At 30.8% G+C, this 15,354-nt stretch overlaps 6 protein-coding genes across 16 annotated transcripts in view; 4 read left to right on the top strand and 2 right to left on the bottom strand.

Annotated features, from left to right (window-relative positions):
* Positions 1 to 553: 553 nt before the first annotated feature.
* LOC124490818 (uncharacterized) lies at positions 554 to 6,898 on the bottom strand. Of its 9 annotated transcripts, XM_075730253.1 has the most exons (5): positions 6,690 to 6,898; positions 5,643 to 6,611; positions 4,501 to 5,557; positions 1,518 to 1,925; positions 554 to 1,442 (listed from the first exon to the last, which is right to left on the bottom strand). In XM_075730253.1, the coding sequence occupies exons 4-5, from the start codon at positions 1,617 to 1,619 to the stop codon at positions 678 to 680; spliced, it is 867 nt and encodes a 288-aa protein (XP_075586368.1). In that variant the 5' UTR covers positions 1,620 to 1,925; positions 4,501 to 5,557; positions 5,643 to 6,611; positions 6,690 to 6,898; the 3' UTR covers positions 554 to 677. The 9 variants fall into 9 exon arrangements, with proteins under 9 accessions (XP_075586368.1, XP_075586362.1, XP_075586370.1 ...); XM_075730247.1 differs by lacking the exons at positions 5,643 to 6,611; positions 6,690 to 6,898 and having other exon boundaries at positions 1,518 to 3,047; positions 4,501 to 4,865; XM_075730255.1 differs by lacking the exons at positions 5,643 to 6,611; positions 6,690 to 6,898 and having other exon boundaries at positions 1,518 to 1,713; positions 4,501 to 4,776.
* On the top strand, positions 5,652 to 7,002 carry LOC124489771 (uncharacterized). 2 transcript variants are annotated; one of them, XM_047052161.2, is made up of 6 exons: positions 5,706 to 5,981; positions 6,059 to 6,315; positions 6,385 to 6,525; positions 6,602 to 6,627; positions 6,702 to 6,810; positions 6,876 to 7,002. In XM_047052161.2, the coding sequence occupies exons 1-6, from the start codon at positions 5,746 to 5,748 to the stop codon at positions 6,893 to 6,895; spliced, it is 789 nt and encodes a 262-aa protein (XP_046908117.2). In that variant the 5' UTR covers positions 5,706 to 5,745; the 3' UTR covers positions 6,896 to 7,002. The 2 variants fall into 2 exon arrangements, 1 of the variants encoding a protein (XP_046908117.2); XR_012832194.1 differs by lacking the exon at positions 6,602 to 6,627 and having other exon boundaries at positions 5,652 to 5,981; positions 6,385 to 6,537.
* Positions 7,003 to 7,076: 74 nt separating this feature from the next.
* On the top strand, positions 7,077 to 9,375 carry LOC124489770 (uncharacterized). The gene is made up of 2 exons (XM_047052156.2): positions 7,077 to 8,702; positions 8,761 to 9,375. The coding sequence occupies exons 1-2, from the start codon at positions 7,187 to 7,189 to the stop codon at positions 9,267 to 9,269; spliced, it is 2,025 nt and encodes a 674-aa protein (XP_046908112.2). The 5' UTR covers positions 7,077 to 7,186; the 3' UTR covers positions 9,270 to 9,375.
* An 89-nt stretch (positions 9,376 to 9,464) lies between these two features.
* On the top strand, positions 9,465 to 13,410 carry LOC142597463 (nuclear pore glycoprotein p62-like). The gene is made up of 2 exons (XM_075730256.1): positions 9,465 to 12,739; positions 12,798 to 13,410. The coding sequence occupies exons 1-2, from the start codon at positions 12,487 to 12,489 to the stop codon at positions 13,292 to 13,294; spliced, it is 750 nt and encodes a 249-aa protein (XP_075586371.1). The 5' UTR covers positions 9,465 to 12,486; the 3' UTR covers positions 13,295 to 13,410.
* Positions 13,411 to 13,413: 3 nt separating this feature from the next.
* On the bottom strand, positions 13,414 to 14,838 carry LOC124500491 (transmembrane emp24 domain-containing protein B). Its single transcript, XM_047064571.2, has 3 exons — positions 14,187 to 14,838; positions 13,991 to 14,111; positions 13,414 to 13,919 (listed from the first exon to the last, which is right to left on the bottom strand). The coding sequence occupies exons 1-3, from the start codon at positions 14,415 to 14,417 to the stop codon at positions 13,540 to 13,542; spliced, it is 732 nt and encodes a 243-aa protein (XP_046920527.1). The 5' UTR covers positions 14,418 to 14,838; the 3' UTR covers positions 13,414 to 13,539.
* Positions 14,828 to 15,354, top strand: part of Sf3a2 (splicing factor 3a subunit 2) — a 1,428-nt gene continuing 901 nt past the window's right edge. Inside the window, exon 1 of one of the 2 annotated variants that reach the window (XR_012832193.1) lies at positions 14,828 to 15,354. This exon is cut by the window's right edge and continues 16 nt beyond it. Coding sequence is in view for 1 of the 2 variants with exons in the window: in XM_047064570.2 (XP_046920526.2) it covers positions 14,969 to 15,354 (386 nt within the window). In the remaining variant the exon portion in view is untranslated. The other variant, XM_047064570.2, reaches the window with a different exon arrangement.

The raw sequence follows: 15,354 nt of genomic DNA, 5'->3' as shown, positions 1-15,354 counted from the left end.
CATAAAAAAGATTTTTCTGCTTTTTTCATTTGAATTAAACAAAACAAAAAAAAATTATTGAAAAAAAATCCACTAAAGAGCAAAAACAGCAAAAAAAAAAAACAGACTATCATCATCACAGTGGAGGCCATCGATAGATGATGATGATGATGGTCAATAATCAACTTTGACTATGACTATGATGTTGTTTTGGCCATAATGATCACACACACATCAACGTTGCACACACACACACACACACACACACACATGACACAATTTGATGTTGTGTATATAAAAAAAAATTTTTGATTTCGTTTTTTCTCTTCATATTCATGTTGATGATGATGATGACTTTTTTTTCTTCAGAACAAGAAATGAAAAAAAACATATATTTTCATCATCATCGTCATTTTTTTTCCTATTTCAAATTAAATCAAATGAAAAAATGAAATGAAATTTTTTTCTCAAATTAAAACAAAAAAAAAACAGTCATCATCATCAATGATTATCGATGATTATTTTGTTAATTGATTAATAATCGCACAGCAATCGAAAGAGAGAGAGAGAGAGAAAAAAAAAGTTTTTTTTAATTGAAAAACAAAACCAAAATAAATAATGAAAATAAAATACAAAAATCTCACTGATAAACAACACTAACAACAACGAAAAACAATGGGAAAGATTTTGATTTTTTTTTAATCTTCATATAATCGATAATCATTAGATTTTAATGATGATGATGATGGCAAATCAATACTATTATGTGATGGATATTTTAAATCATATTCATTTGCACCATTATATAATGAATTGTCAAATAATTCATTTTCTTTTGATATTAATAAATCTGGTTTTCTTTTTGTTTGCAATAACCATGATGTTAGATCACCAATGAATGCTTTTTGTTTTCGTACAATATCCTGTTGTTGTATTGATGGTGATAATTTTTTTAATGATGACTGCGTTAATTGTGGTGATGATGATGATTTTATTGATGGTGGTCTTGATGGAATCGGTGGCATTGATATTGGTTTATTGATTGCATTGGATTTTTTCGGTGATCTTGAAATAATCGTATCGATTGTTTCAACAACTGGTTTGATTTCCTGTACAACTTTTCGCACTGGTGTTATAATTTCATGTATCTGTTGTACGATAGGTTTAACCACCTGTTGTCGTATAATATGTGGTTCATCTTGTGAAAATGATTCAATCGGTTCTTTATTCACTTTTGATGGTTCATGTTGATGAAATACATTCACTTTACTAGATGCTGATGAAAATTTTATATGAAACATTGGCATTGAACTTTTAACTTCAATTAGATTCGGTTTATATGGTTCTTTTGGTGTATCAATCTCATAATGATTGACAATATGATGAGAATTGATTGCAGCTTTTATTGGTGTTAATGATGATATTCTATGGCCATATGATGAACATTTAATCACTGCTATTGTCTAAATAAACGAATAAATTTGAAGATAACAACAAAAAAAAATTGATGAAAACAAATCAATCAAATTCGAACATACCTGAAAAATAATCAATATTGATTGTAGATAAATGACAAAACCAAAACGACAATTATTATTTTTAGGCCTTAGGCCTGATAATGATAATGTTATTATCATCATTTTGACAAAAAAAAACTATCACCGATGATGATGATAAACACGCTCAGATGTTGATTGAATTGATCGTTGTTTGTTTGTAATTTTTTTTTCGTCACTGAAAAAAAATGATTCAATGTTGTCGTTGTCGTTGTCGTTGTAGTTGATGATGATTATGTAATGGTGATGAAACGAGAAAAAAAATTATTTCACTTTATTAGAATTGATCATAGATGTTGATGAATGAATGAAAAAGAAGGAAAAACAAAATGAGAAAAAACAAAATCAAATGGCAAATCGATAAAGATTTCGTTTCGTTTCGTTTTTTGTCTTTTCATCAGCAAATGGAACAAAATAAATAAAGAGATGGCCAAAATTATTAATCAATTGAGAAACAAAAAAAAAAATGTAAATTAAGAAACTTGTCTGTCTGTCTGTGTGTGTGTGTGTGTGTGTGTATGTTCAATGTCTATAAGTCTTTGAATGATGAAACTAGTTCAATGTTTTTGGATCGAAAGATGATGAGTGAAAAAAGAAGAAGAAAAAAATTTTCAATCCATTCCATTTCGTCTATATGAAGAGTCTATATTGATGATGATCTTGGCCATGTAGTTGATCATGTAGTAATATCATCAACAACGATGATGATGAACATACACAGGATTCGATTGGATTTTTTTTTCTCAATTTTTTTTTGGTGTAGTGTATGTATAGTTGAAGGATTGGATAAATAATCCTCGTGGTGGTGGTGGTGGCGGTGCTTGCAATTCATGTGTGCGTGTATGTTGTCAATATACGAAAAAAAATGTTTGGAAATTAATGTTCCACCATGGTCATTTTACTGTGTGGATCAAAGAAACAACAACAAAATAGAATGATGTAAACTATTTGTTATTATTAAAAAAAAGTGGATGATGATGTTGGTGATGGACGTTCGATATATATTCATCATCATCATCATCATCATCAGCATTGATCTTTGAAAATTTTCATTTTTTTCATCATGATGAAATGGTCGTGACTTTTAAGATTTTTTATTTTTTTTTTCGTTAGTTGTTGTTGTTGGCATCGTCAACAACAAAATGATCATTCTTCTTTTTTTTCTCATAAAAAAATGGCGACATTCACAGTACACACACACAAACCAGAATAGAAATGGCAATGGTAATGATCACGAATATCGAATGTTTTCAATGTGATGAATTTTGTATTGATCAGTTGAAATGTTTGTTACACGAACACGAAGAATTTTTGAATCGTTGCGTGTGTCACACACACACACACACACAAACACATCGTTTGCCATTTTGAGAAATAAAAAACTTTTCTTTTTTTCCACTTAAAATTTCTCTCACTCACTTACTCTCTTGCTGTTTTTTTTTGTTTTTGTTTTTGTTTTTCTTCATTCCAAAACATTCATGACGAAAAATGATAATTCAACTCTTTCGTTTCCTATAGGGGAAAACAACAACAACATCGAGTTAATTTCCACGAAAAAAAAAATTATCATTCTCTTTAGCTCGGTCATTCTCATTCTCCAAAAAAAAATCTGACAATTTTTTTATTAAAGAATAAAAATTTCTACATTTAAAATTGTGATTTTTTTTCTTCTTGTTGAAAGATTGCGAAATTTGATGATGTTTTCTATCTGTCTGTCTGTTTGTTTGTTTGTTTCTTTGTTTGTTCACACTATGAATAGATCAATTTCATTTTCACATTCAATCTATTTATACATAATAGAAAAAAAAACAAACCTGCTGTTCATATGTGTGCATGTGATACTTTATTTGGATATAACAACAACAAGGGATACTTGTAGAGAAGGTGAGATGATGATTGATGCAATTTACAGAAGAAAAAAAAATTGATGATGAAGATAATGAAAATTTTCTTCTTTTGTCATTGAATGTGTGTGATAAAGATGGCTAATAAAGAATGATGAATTGAATTGAATGGATTTTTTTGATCGACAAGTAGAAAATGCATCATCATTTGATGGAAAAGAAAAAATGTATCTCACTCTTCAGGCATATATCACACACACACACACACACACACACACACACACACAGAGAGAGAAAAAAAAACGTAAATTATGAAAGAATTGAACTTGGAGATTTGTGCAAAGAAAAATAAAATAAATGTCAATCATTCACCAAAAAAAAAATTTAAATTCAGTGATAAAATCAACAAGTTTGACCATTTGATTGTGGCCAATAATAATAATAAAAAAAATGATTGATGACCACTCTAATTGAGATCAATTTGGATCTAATCGGTCAATCAATCAATCAACATTGACATGAAAATTATTTCAAATGAATTGAAAGGAAAAAAACATTTCAGAGGTCGAGATCTCTCAATCTTTTTTTTTTGCCAATAACTTTATCGGAATATTTCACCATGATGGTGATAATGATGATGATGACGATGATGAATAATAAAAACTATATATTCGATTCGATTAGATAAATTTGAAACGTAAATTATTTGAATTTCATCATTTACGACATACACGCACAGAGACACGATGATAAAAAAAATGTAAAAAAATCTTGACGGTGATGATTAGAAAGAAGAAGAAAATTTGTGATAACACAAAATTGACAAAAATTGCTCATATCAAATGTGAATCATTAAATCAATGAAATATCAGAAAAAAAATTATGGCGGTCACATGTGACATATAAAAAAAACTAATTACGAATTACATCATTTTGATAATCGTAATTTATGGATTGTCGATCCGATTATGGATCGGATTGTCCATCATCATCGTCGATGGAAATGTGATGATGATGATAATGATGATCAGATCCAAGTGTCCATCATGTTTAAATTTGGCATTTGATTACAATTTAATCATATCGAATCAAGTGAAAAAAAATAATAAAAACAAACAAACCTGACTGATGATGATGAGCAGTCAAAATTTTCAAATTGTTTTTTTTTTGGGATCACGGACTTTATGAATGATTGATGATTTTCTTGATGGAAATAAAAATCAATCGAACGACAATGATGATCACACCGAACAACAAAATCAGATTGAAAAGGTAAATTTTTTTCTGTTATTTCGATAAAAAAAATTTTTCGAGCTATCTCTAACTAACTTTAACATGATTTTTTTCTTCCCGTAGCCGAAAAGAAATTTTTTTTGTTGTTGTTGACCACAAAAATGTTATTGAATCGCAATCTTGCAACGTGTTGAATCATGAAACTTTTTTTGCGTGTTTGGAACAGTAAAAAAAAAGTTGTTTCGAATCGAGTAGCAATTTAGTTGGTTTTTTTTTATTTCAAATTATCGTCTTCGTCTTGACCATCGTTATCGTAATATTGATGTGTATGATGGACTTACACATGAAGAAGAAGAAGAAGACAGAGAAACAGATGTAGACATCATATGAATTCCAATTCGGAACAAGTTTCGTGATGTTTTCAATGATCATCATCATTAAGCTTTTGACTATTCGATCCAATTTAAATGAGAAATAATAAATGAACAATGAACAACTTATATGATGAAAGTTTGCTGTAGTTGTTCATAATAGATCTTCACATGGATTGATGAATGATGAAATGACAAAATTGGTTTTTTTTTCGATAAAATCAAGGCAATTATTTATGCAAATTTTTCTCCATTTTAATCATGGAATTTTTGATTTTTGCTTACCGATTAATGACGACGATAATGATGATGATATTTTTTTGGAAATTCATTCGGAAACAACCATTTTGTTTTACATTTGGATTGATGATTTTTATCATTTTCTTTGGCTATTTTTTTTGTTGTTGTTGTTGTTGTCCAATAATCTTTAGACAACAATCTACGAAACGCTGATTTATTGTCCATTTTTTTTATTGTTTTCATTTTTCCGATTATTTATCATCGAGAAACAACACACAAAAACAATCATAAAATCTAGACATTGACAATGATCACCATCATCATCATAATGTACCTAAATGGTAGTAGTAAATAAAAAAAAAATGAAACGGTAATGAAATTAAATAATCATCAAAAGTAATAAAAAAAAAATTTTTTACTCAAATTCCATTATCGTTGTCCTGGTGGTTGTTGTTATGATTGTTTTTTTCGATGTAATTTTCAATGGTAAAACAAAACCGAAAATAAAAATTTAATGAAAAAATGTTTCGGTCATTGAAAATAGCCATGATGATGATGATGATGATGATTGTTGTTGTTGTTGTTGTAGTACATGGCGATGATTGTGTTGTTGACAAGACAAAACTGTTTCAATATCGTTGGCATGTATCATTACAATATTATGATCAAGAAACTGGCCATTTATATCATATATGTGATGGTGCAATTGTTAGTTCCGTCGATGTAATAGTGCCAGCTTATTGTGTTGATTTGAATTTGTAAGTTTTTTTTGCATTTGCATTTTTGAATTTATGTGTTAAAATCTTTGTGTTTTTTTTTCTTCTTTTCTCTACAGATCAAATAATGAAACAGCAATCGATACGAATGATTTTCGAATAAAAATCATCAACACTTTTAATCCAAATGTAAATCCAATTTATACAATATCGAAAATTGATCTTAATTTACATTGGAATCCGAAAACATTTGCTTATAATTATGCAGTGATTGAAATTGAAAATGAAGAATTTAATCTCGATTCACCTGGTTGTAATGAAAGACCATTTGTACAGATAATCAATACAAATTTAACCGGAAAAATCCCCATTGAATGTAAGTTGTTGATGATGATTTGAATTCGAAACAGACAAATTTCGATTTTTTTTTCTCATATTATTTTAGGGCTGAATAATAAATGGGCAACTTTATCCACATGGAATTGGGAACATCAAAATTATGAAAAAAACGATGTTCAAATTCGTTTCAATGATGATTGCAAAAATGCATTATCAAATTCATATCGATCAATTGATATTGAAAGTGGTCAGTTTGTGTGTGCATATGATATCCAATTTTCTATGAATTAATGATTGATTTTTTTCTCTCATTTTTGCCGTAGAAATGTGCATCTTTTTAACGGTGGAGGTAATAATAATAAGTTTTATTAAAAAAGTTGAAAAAAAGTAAAAAAAAAAATTTTCACTCACCCTCAAACTCAGCCCTGTGATTTAAGCAATGGAGCACTTTTGCAATATTTTTATCATGGTGAACCATATTTATTAGGAATTGCATCATTTATGATTGAATCAACCAAGAATAGTTCATATGGTAAATATTCATCATGACAGATCATTCATCACTAATATAATTTTTCTTGAAAAAAATTTTCACAGTCATTTTTGCTAAATTGTAATGCAATGGTTTTGATCTTGAAATTTTGCATTCATTCATAATGAATTTTTCATCCTTTTTTTACTTGATTTAATGAAATGTAATGAAATAAAAGAATGATGATGATTGATGATGAAAAGAGGAAAAAAAATTTTTCGAATGTTGCTGCCACCACTATGATTAATCGATACTATCGATTAGTAGCGGCTATCACTTGTCTCAGCACATTGGCTTATTTTGATGATGAAAATTTGATCGTTGAAATTATTTTCATTTCATTTCAAAAATTCATTCGTATTTAATCTATAGAATTATGTTTGGAGGTTCAAATACTAGTTTTAATTTTGGTCAACAACCGACGGCCACAACTTCGGCCACTGCTTTTGGAACAACATTTGCTTCGCCACAACAATCATCAACAACATTTGGTGGAAATATTTTTGGTGGCCAAACAGCCAATATTATTGGTACACCACAACAACAACAATCATCATCATTATTTGGACAACCAACTTCAACTCCTATTGCAACGGCAACTGGCCAGCCGCAACAAACAGGTGGTATTGGTGGTTTTAATTTTTCCAGTCCAACCAATACGTTCGCTATCGGCTTTAATCAACCACAACAACAATCGGTGACAAGTCAATCATCATCATCTGGATTCGCATTCGGTTCGACTGCACAACCAACAGCGTTCAGTTTTGCCAGTCCAACACAACAACAACAATTACAACAACCAACAGTCGCTGTTCAACCAACAGTGTCATCGATTATTTCACCGCAGACAAATCAGCCATCATTGTTTGGTGGTCAACCAGCGATCAACACATCTGCTCCCACATCATCATCATCATTCCTATCTGGTGGATTGTTTGGAACGAAAACAACAGCTACATCGGCTACAGTTGGCTTTTCAAATTTCGGCACAACTTCCTTTGGGTTGAATCTTGGCAATGCTAATACCGCTGCAGTAGCAAGTCAACCACAACCTCAACAATCAGTGCTATTTGGACAACCACTAACAAGTACAACTTCTTCAACTTTTGGCGTTCCAACAACTTCCACTGTTAGTGGTAGCACTATACTAGGTACTAATCAGCCGACAACTTCGATTGGCGGGGGTGGTGGTGGTATTTTCGGTACGGCTGCATCTACTGCCCCTTCTACTGCTGGTCCATTATCATTTGGTGGTACAACATCATTTTCTCGGCCATCAATAATTACGACAACTTCTTTACCAACATCTGGATTCGGTTTTGCTAGTACAACAACACCAGCCACAATAGCTCCTGCTGTATCAAAACCATTTCTGTATCCCGCTTCTGGAATACCGGCTATCACACAAATTCAAACGACAACGCCAGCAGCCGCAACAACATCAGCATCCACATTTGGATCTTCATTATTGACTGCAACAACAACTACGAATACAACAACATCCACATCAGCTACTGGAGCTGTTTCTGGTTTCAATTTTGGATCATCACAAACTTCGAATACAGCAACAACTGCTGCTGCTGCTGCTAATCCTTCGATATCTAAATCATTATTTGGTACAACAGCGGCTACAACAACTACAACGGCAGCCACAACTACAACTGCGTCTATTTCATTTGGTTTGAATTCATCGGCTACAATTACAACCACATCAGCATCATCATCATCCATAACTGCCAAACCGAATACCGGATTTGTTATTACACCACTTTCCAGTAGTACGACAACAGCTGCCGGAACGGCTACCGCAACAACAACAACAACAATAACCTCGGCACCCATCACTACAGCCACAGTATCATCTTCGACAGCCGTAGCATCAACACCTGCACGTAAGTTATTTGTTTGTAAATAAAAAAAATAATTCAAATTTTTTTTTGTTGATTGCAGAGCTAACTTTTGGCCAGCTCGAAGATCAGATAAACATATGGATGAATGAATTGACACAATTTGAAGTGGATTTTCATGAACAAAGCCAAACAATAAATTCATGGGATTCATTGTTGATTTCGAATGGTCAAAAATTGATTGAAATGGATAAAATGATTGAAAAATTGAATGTTTCGCATCGTGGATTAGATCATCAATTGGATTTTATTATTGCTCAGCAAAAAGAATTGGAACAATTATTGGAACAGGTTGAAGATAATAAATTGGATCTTGGTGCCAACAATGTGAATGCTGAACGTGAACATACATATTCATTGATTGAAACCGTCCATAATGATCTGAATGCTATTGGTGCGGATTTGAAAGATTTTATTAAAAAATTAAATGAAACTAAATCCACTAATCATGATGCCGATGATCCAATGATACGGATACTAAAGATACTCAATTCACATATGGATGTTTTACAATGGATGGAGAATCAAATTAAAAACATTAAGGTTAATTGATTGATTGAATGATTGGCATCACACCATCATGTGATTTGTAATTATGAAAAATCATACGATTCAATAAAATAATCATCAATCAGTTTTATAATTTTGAAAATATAAATCATCTGTGTTACATATTATATTTTTTTATTGAAAATGTGCGCTCATTTAAGGGTTCATTTAACCCTACGTTGGTGGACTGAATTTTTATAACGCCGATGATGAGCTTTCAATATTTTATATTTAATTATATTTTAATCATTCGAAATTCAAAAAAACCCGAAAAGCGTTATAGCGAAGCATACAGCGTTAAGCGAGTTTTTAACCCTTCATATACAATGTAACATGTGTTGCATGATAATGTCTAAACATACGTCCTTTATGGATGTAACATAAACCCATGTATATAAACACAGTCACATGCCTAAATAAAATCATTGTGAATCGTAACATGGTAGCAGAGCGTGGTTCTCTCCTGCTTGACATTTTGAAAATTGTTTTTGAATCTGACTTGTGAGATTTACCTTGATTGTCTCACATTTCGTTTGTGGTTATTAAAATTGATTGTGATTACTAAATGTGATTGTTTGACTGTCTTATAGACGAAAATTTTTGTATCTGTTTTGTGTGCTCATCGTGTAATCAAAGTAAAATGGAACAACTTCAATTGCTCAGTTCTTTATCGATTTCGGACATCAAAAAATTTGATGGTACCAATTTTAAATTCTGGCTTGACGAAATTAAACTTTGGTGTGATGGTTGTGGTTTTTCTGATCTCTTGGAAATAACATCAATTAAAAATGTTAATGCTGATAAAAAGAAGAAATTGAAGATGCTTCGGGCGCGGATTTTGTGCTTCATAAGAGAAGATATAAGAGAAGCGTTTTTGGAATATGATTTGCCAAGTGAAATCATCGACCAATTGAAGAATCGCTTTGATAAACAGAATCATATATGCGTATGCATGCGACAGCATCATCAGTATTTTGATTTGAAATTTGACTGTTTCAACAGCGTAAGTTGAAAATGAATCGAAATAGATGCATGCATGCGACAGCAGCATCAACAGCATTTTGATTTGAAATTAGACTGTTTTAACATTAATTGAATCTATTTTGACATGAATTTGATATTTAAAGTTAATAGCGCGTCTTTTGAATAATTGAAATAATATTCACTAAATTATGAAAAAAGAATAATATAAAATAATAATAACAATAATTATGAATTATATTTATTGTTTTTAATAAAATTTTTTCTGATATCTGTATAGAAAAATTTAAAAAATTATGAAAAAAGTTATTAATAAAATTTTTTATGAATAAATACATTTGATTCCTAATTTTCCGAAAATTCTTCGTACAAATTTTGTTCAAGAAATTTTTCTTTCGTAAGTGTGAGTGCAATTTTTTTTTTTTTTTTTTGAATAAAATTCACCATGGAATATGAGGGATTTCTCATATTTTTCGATGTTGAAAATGAACGTTTGTTCAATTGGTGAAATCTCTCATATTTGTATGATGAATGTCTGTAAATTGGACCAAATTCCAATGCATTTTCCCAATAATGTAAAATGTTATGGAATTTGGGCGTTACTTTACAGCCTGGTATTTTAGCATACGTGTCAACAATGTTCTTTGCGCATTGTTTTAATTTCAAGATTTCATCTTGATTTAGCGCAAAGGAGTGTGTTAACAATGCAAATTCTTTTGCATTCGAATATAATTCGAATGCCGTTTTGTTGGTATCGAAATCATTTTTGATTTCGGCAATAATTTCACCGAAACGAAGAAAAAATTCGTATTTCTGAAAATAAAAAAATTAATGTGTTGAATATATTGATTTTTAAAAAAATTACAGAAGCTGCGGTTTCTTTGAGCTTAAATTTTTTCCCTTTGGATTTGGTGGAACCGCTGAAACCACGAATTTTGACTTTGTCGTTCTTGAAAAATTTTTTCTTTACGATTTTCTCAACCGAATCGGTCGAGATTTTCAAAATTTTTAAAATTGCAAAAACTATTTGCTCGGCCATGCCCTCATCAAAGTCATGCATACTGAAAAAAAGAATATTCAATTTAGCAAATCTGAAAGCGATAAATGTTAAATAAATTAATTACCAGTCCAATGGGGCTAAATCAGAAATGCAAATATTTGGTAAATCATTGAAAACACAATAATTTGCCAGTCCAAATTTTTTATCCGATATTTTTTTTTACAGCTTCGTCATCTTTCCAGGCTTTTTGATAGCATATATTTGTAAGGATGTACAAATCAGCTTTGAAATCAATAATTTCTTTGCAAGTTCCAAGCTCATTTTTGGACCCTTTAGCTCCACATACCCGACATATGAATGAACGAGCTTGGAATGCCGTATTATAACCTAAAATAATCAATACTTGTGTTAATTTATTTATAAACATTAATATATGAATAATAATACCTAAAAATTCATAAATTCCTTTATTATCGCCACAAAGGGCGCTAATGGAGATTGTAAATTTTTGGTTTTCTATGGAATTTATGGCAATACCTTCAGACATAGCCAATTTCATATCATTAATCATTGGCTTGAAAATATCGTTAAGATTATAACCAGCATCTTTCATTTCTTTTCGGTTTACCAGCATAACCATGAAAATGTTCCTCTGTTTCAATCTCATTTTCAATGGTATATGTGGAAACGTCAAATATAATGCCATATACGTGTGGTTATTATTCTTCACTCCGAGCTGATTGACGATTGAGAAATCGTCAAATCCAAACTCCAATTGGAGTGTACCCAAAAGTTTTTTTTTCGTTCGGTATTGCATTGTAAATGTTCGTTGAATGCCAATTTGTCAAATTCATTATTTTTTTTAATTTCTTGTTCCAACAATATTTGAGAAACAATCGATTTATTTGACATGATCAATCTGCATATATCACTGGGCTTGACCCAAGAAAATTGGCTTTTCGATTTACTCAATATACTGTCAATAGACAACGTTACCAAAATTTTTTCTCTCTGTATACAAATTCAATGGTAACGTTGTTTATTGATTGGATATTGAGTTAATCATTTGTAATTTTTTCTCTCTGTGTATGATTTGCGTGCGTGTATACTGGAGCTGTTTCTGGTTTCAATTTTGGATCATCACAAACTTCGAATACAGCAACAACTGGTGCTGCTGCTGCTGCTAATCCTTCGATATCTAAATCATTATTTGGTACAACAGCGGCCACAACAACTACAATGGCAGCCACAACTACAACTGCGTCTATTTCATTTGGTTTGAATTCATCGGCTACAATTACAACCACAACAGCATCATCATCATCCATAACTGCCAAACCGAATACCGGATTTGTTATTACACCACTTTCCAGTAGTACGACAACAGCTGCCGGAACGGCTACCGCAACAACAACAATAACCTCGACTCCTATCACTACAGCCACAGTATCATCTTCGAATGCTTCGACAGCCGTAGCATCAACACCTGCACGTAAGTTATTTGTTTGTCAATAAAAAAAATAATTCAAATTTTTTTTTGTTGATTGCAGAGCTAACTTTTGGCCAGCTCGAAGATCAGATAAACATATGGATGAATGAATTGACACAATTTGAAGTGGATTTTCATGAACAAAGCCTAACAATAAATTCATGGGATTCATTATTGATTTCGAATGGTCAAAAATTGATTGAAATGGATAAAATGATTGAAAAACTGAATGTCTCACTTCGTGGATTAGATCATCAATTGGATTTTATTATTGCGCAGCAAAAAGAATTGGAACAGGTTGAAGATAATAAATTGGATCTTGGTGCCAACAATGTGAATGCTGAACGTGAACATACATATTCATTGATTGAAACCGTCCATAATGATCTGAATGCTATTGGTGCGGATTTGAAAGATTTTATAAAAAAATTAAATGAAACTAAATCCACTAATCATGATGCCGATGATCCAATGATACGGATACTAAAGATACTCAATTCACATATGGATGTTTTACAATGGATGGAGAATCAAATTAAAAACATTAAGGTTAATTGATTGATTGAATGATTGGCATCACACCATCATGTGATAGTTGTAATTATGAAAAATCATACGATTCAATAAAATAATCATCAATCTGGATTTATAATTTTGAAAATATAAATCATCTGTGGTACACATTATATTTTTTCTTATTGAAAATGAAATTTTAAAAAAAATCGAATTTAACAAACCAAAACGAAAAAAATTGAAATTTTCGGAATAATAGAGAAAACAATTCAAAAAAAAATCATCGATAATCAAGCTCGAACTTTTCCTTTTCCAAATTCATTATTGGATTCGAATAATTTTCTAACGAAAATAACCTGTACAATTGAACAGGCAATGATGACAGCACATTGTAAAATGGACCAATTTTGTACATAACGATTATTCGATTCAGCCAGATAACCATCATATGAATGTTGTTGTTTTGAATGTTCCAAATGTTTCATCATTTCATTTATATTCCATTGGACATTACGTAGTAATGCTGTTGCATTATTCGATGTTACATCGACTTCAGATAATTCTTGTATATATTTTTCCCATTCATCACGTTTTAATGATGCCAAATATAAGCTGACTAATTTTGATTGAAAACTAGATGGTTTATTATCGATACATAGACTATAATATCCTGTTTATTTGTAAGAGATAATTTCAATTGATCAATTATTTAGAAAAATAATCGATAATATATCAATTTACCGGATTGTGGAACAGTACTATCATCAATTTCGGCATGTTGTTTCCATTGATATGGCATAATTGTTTCACCTTTTGGTCCATTTACATAGAAACCAGCCATACTGTCACCGCCTCTCATTACCTTTTTGTATATTTTTTTGTTTCAAAAAAACAAAAAAAAAGTTAAATGAAAAAAAAAGACAAAATTACAATTTACCTGAAAAGCAATATATAATGATGATCCTTGTTCAATGTATTGATAGAAACAGTCTTCTTTACCGGCATCAATATGAATTTTAAATTCAAATGCAGTGCCAAGATTTTCGGCATTCAATTCAAAATTATGATTTTCCGCTTCAATTGATGATGAATGTAGAATTATTTGGAAAATGAGAATGGCCACAATATGATGGAATAATTTGATAATCAAATAATGATTTGGCAACATTTTAAATCAGTAAATTCGAACTATTTTTTTTATATACAACAACAAAATTTTATGATTAAAATTCAATTTGAATTTTGTAGAATAAATTGATTTGGCAGCAAAGTTATCAGCTAGAAATGATGATGATGAACATTCTTTTTTCTTGTTTAGTTGAATTGATTTTTTGTTAAAATAAAAATTTCCGATAGAAAATTAGCTTTTACTGAGAAAATTCGGTCCTTTCTTCAATCACAATTTGTAACAAATTTCATGGAAATTTTTCTATTTCAGTAGATGATGGATTTTTTTTTTTTTTTTTTTGGTTATAACAATAATCGGATTAAATTGTTGTTGGTAATTTACTGTGATTTTTTGGATTAAATCAGAAAAAAAACCAAATTATCGAAGACACGTCAACCGATTTTTGTTATTCGGTAACTGTGTTTGTGAGCGGACAAATCATGTGTTCATGTCAAATATTTTGGCTGGCTCACTGTTTTTATTGAATAGAAAATTTTCCATCGTTAAAATTTAAATTGTGAATTTTTTTTTGGCCAAAATAAGGCAGAAGAATGGATTTTCAACATCGACCTGGCGCTAAAACTGGCGGTGGTGGTGTGGCATCATGGTCCGAGACAAATCGTGATCGTCGTGAACGTTTACGACAATTGGCATTGGAAACAATCGATTTGGCTAAAGATCCATATTTTATGAAAAATCATCTTGGTTCCTATGAATGCAAACTTTGTCTAACATTACACAATAATGAAGGTTCATATCTGGCTCATACCCAGGGTAAAAAACATCAATCAAATCTGGCAAGACGTGCTGCAAAAGATGCCAAAGATGCACCTCAACCAATGTTGTCTAAATCTCGAATTGATATTCGAAAATTTGTCAAAATTGGTCGTCCAGGTTATCGTGTAACGAAACAATTTGACCAAGAGAATCAACAACA

The sequence above is a fragment of the Dermatophagoides farinae genome, chromosome 4, assembly GCF_024713945.1.
Source record: "Dermatophagoides farinae isolate YC_2012a chromosome 4, ASM2471394v1, whole genome shotgun sequence".
NCBI classification, from domain to species: Eukaryota; Metazoa; Arthropoda; class Arachnida; order Sarcoptiformes; family Pyroglyphidae; genus Dermatophagoides; species Dermatophagoides farinae.
Note: the sequence above shows the minus strand (reverse complement) of the source record. Positions and strands in the feature narration are given on the sequence as shown.

Bases quoted from the DNA above. Each gene is read 5' to 3' on its own strand.
- LOC124490818 (XM_075730253.1), bottom strand. From the start codon at position 1,619: ATGATGATAATAACATTATCATTATCAGGCCTAAGGCCTAAAAATAAT. The intron at 1,443-1,517 runs GTATGTTCGAAT...TCGTTTATTTAG, and splicing joins CAATATTGATTATTTTTCAG to ACAATAGCAGTGATTAAATG.
- LOC124489771 (XM_047052161.2), top strand. From the start codon at position 5,746: ATGTTTCGGTCATTGAAAATAGCCATGATGATGATGATGATGATGATT. The intron at 6,526-6,601 runs GTCAGTTTGTGT...TTTTTGCCGTAG, and splicing joins ATCAATTGATATTGAAAGTG to AAATGTGCATCTTTTTAACG. The intron at 6,811-6,875 runs GTAAATATTCAT...AAATTTTCACAG, and splicing joins AACCAAGAATAGTTCATATG to TCATTTTTGCTAAATTGTAA.
- LOC124489770 (XM_047052156.2), top strand. From the start codon at position 7,187: ATGTTTGGAGGTTCAAATACTAGTTTTAATTTTGGTCAACAACCGACG. The intron at 8,703-8,760 runs GTAAGTTATTTG...TGTTGATTGCAG, and splicing joins CGTAGCATCAACACCTGCAC to AGCTAACTTTTGGCCAGCTC.
- LOC142597463 (XM_075730256.1), top strand. From the start codon at position 12,487: ATGGCAGCCACAACTACAACTGCGTCTATTTCATTTGGTTTGAATTCA. The intron at 12,740-12,797 runs GTAAGTTATTTG...TGTTGATTGCAG, and splicing joins CGTAGCATCAACACCTGCAC to AGCTAACTTTTGGCCAGCTC.
- LOC124500491 (XM_047064571.2), bottom strand. From the start codon at position 14,417: ATGTTGCCAAATCATTATTTGATTATCAAATTATTCCATCATATTGTG. The intron at 14,112-14,186 runs GTAAATTGTAAT...ATATACAAAAAG, and splicing joins CATTATATATTGCTTTTCAG to GTAATGAGAGGCGGTGACAG. The intron at 13,920-13,990 runs GTAAATTGATAT...ACAAATAAACAG, and splicing joins TAGTACTGTTCCACAATCCG to GATATTATAGTCTATGTATC.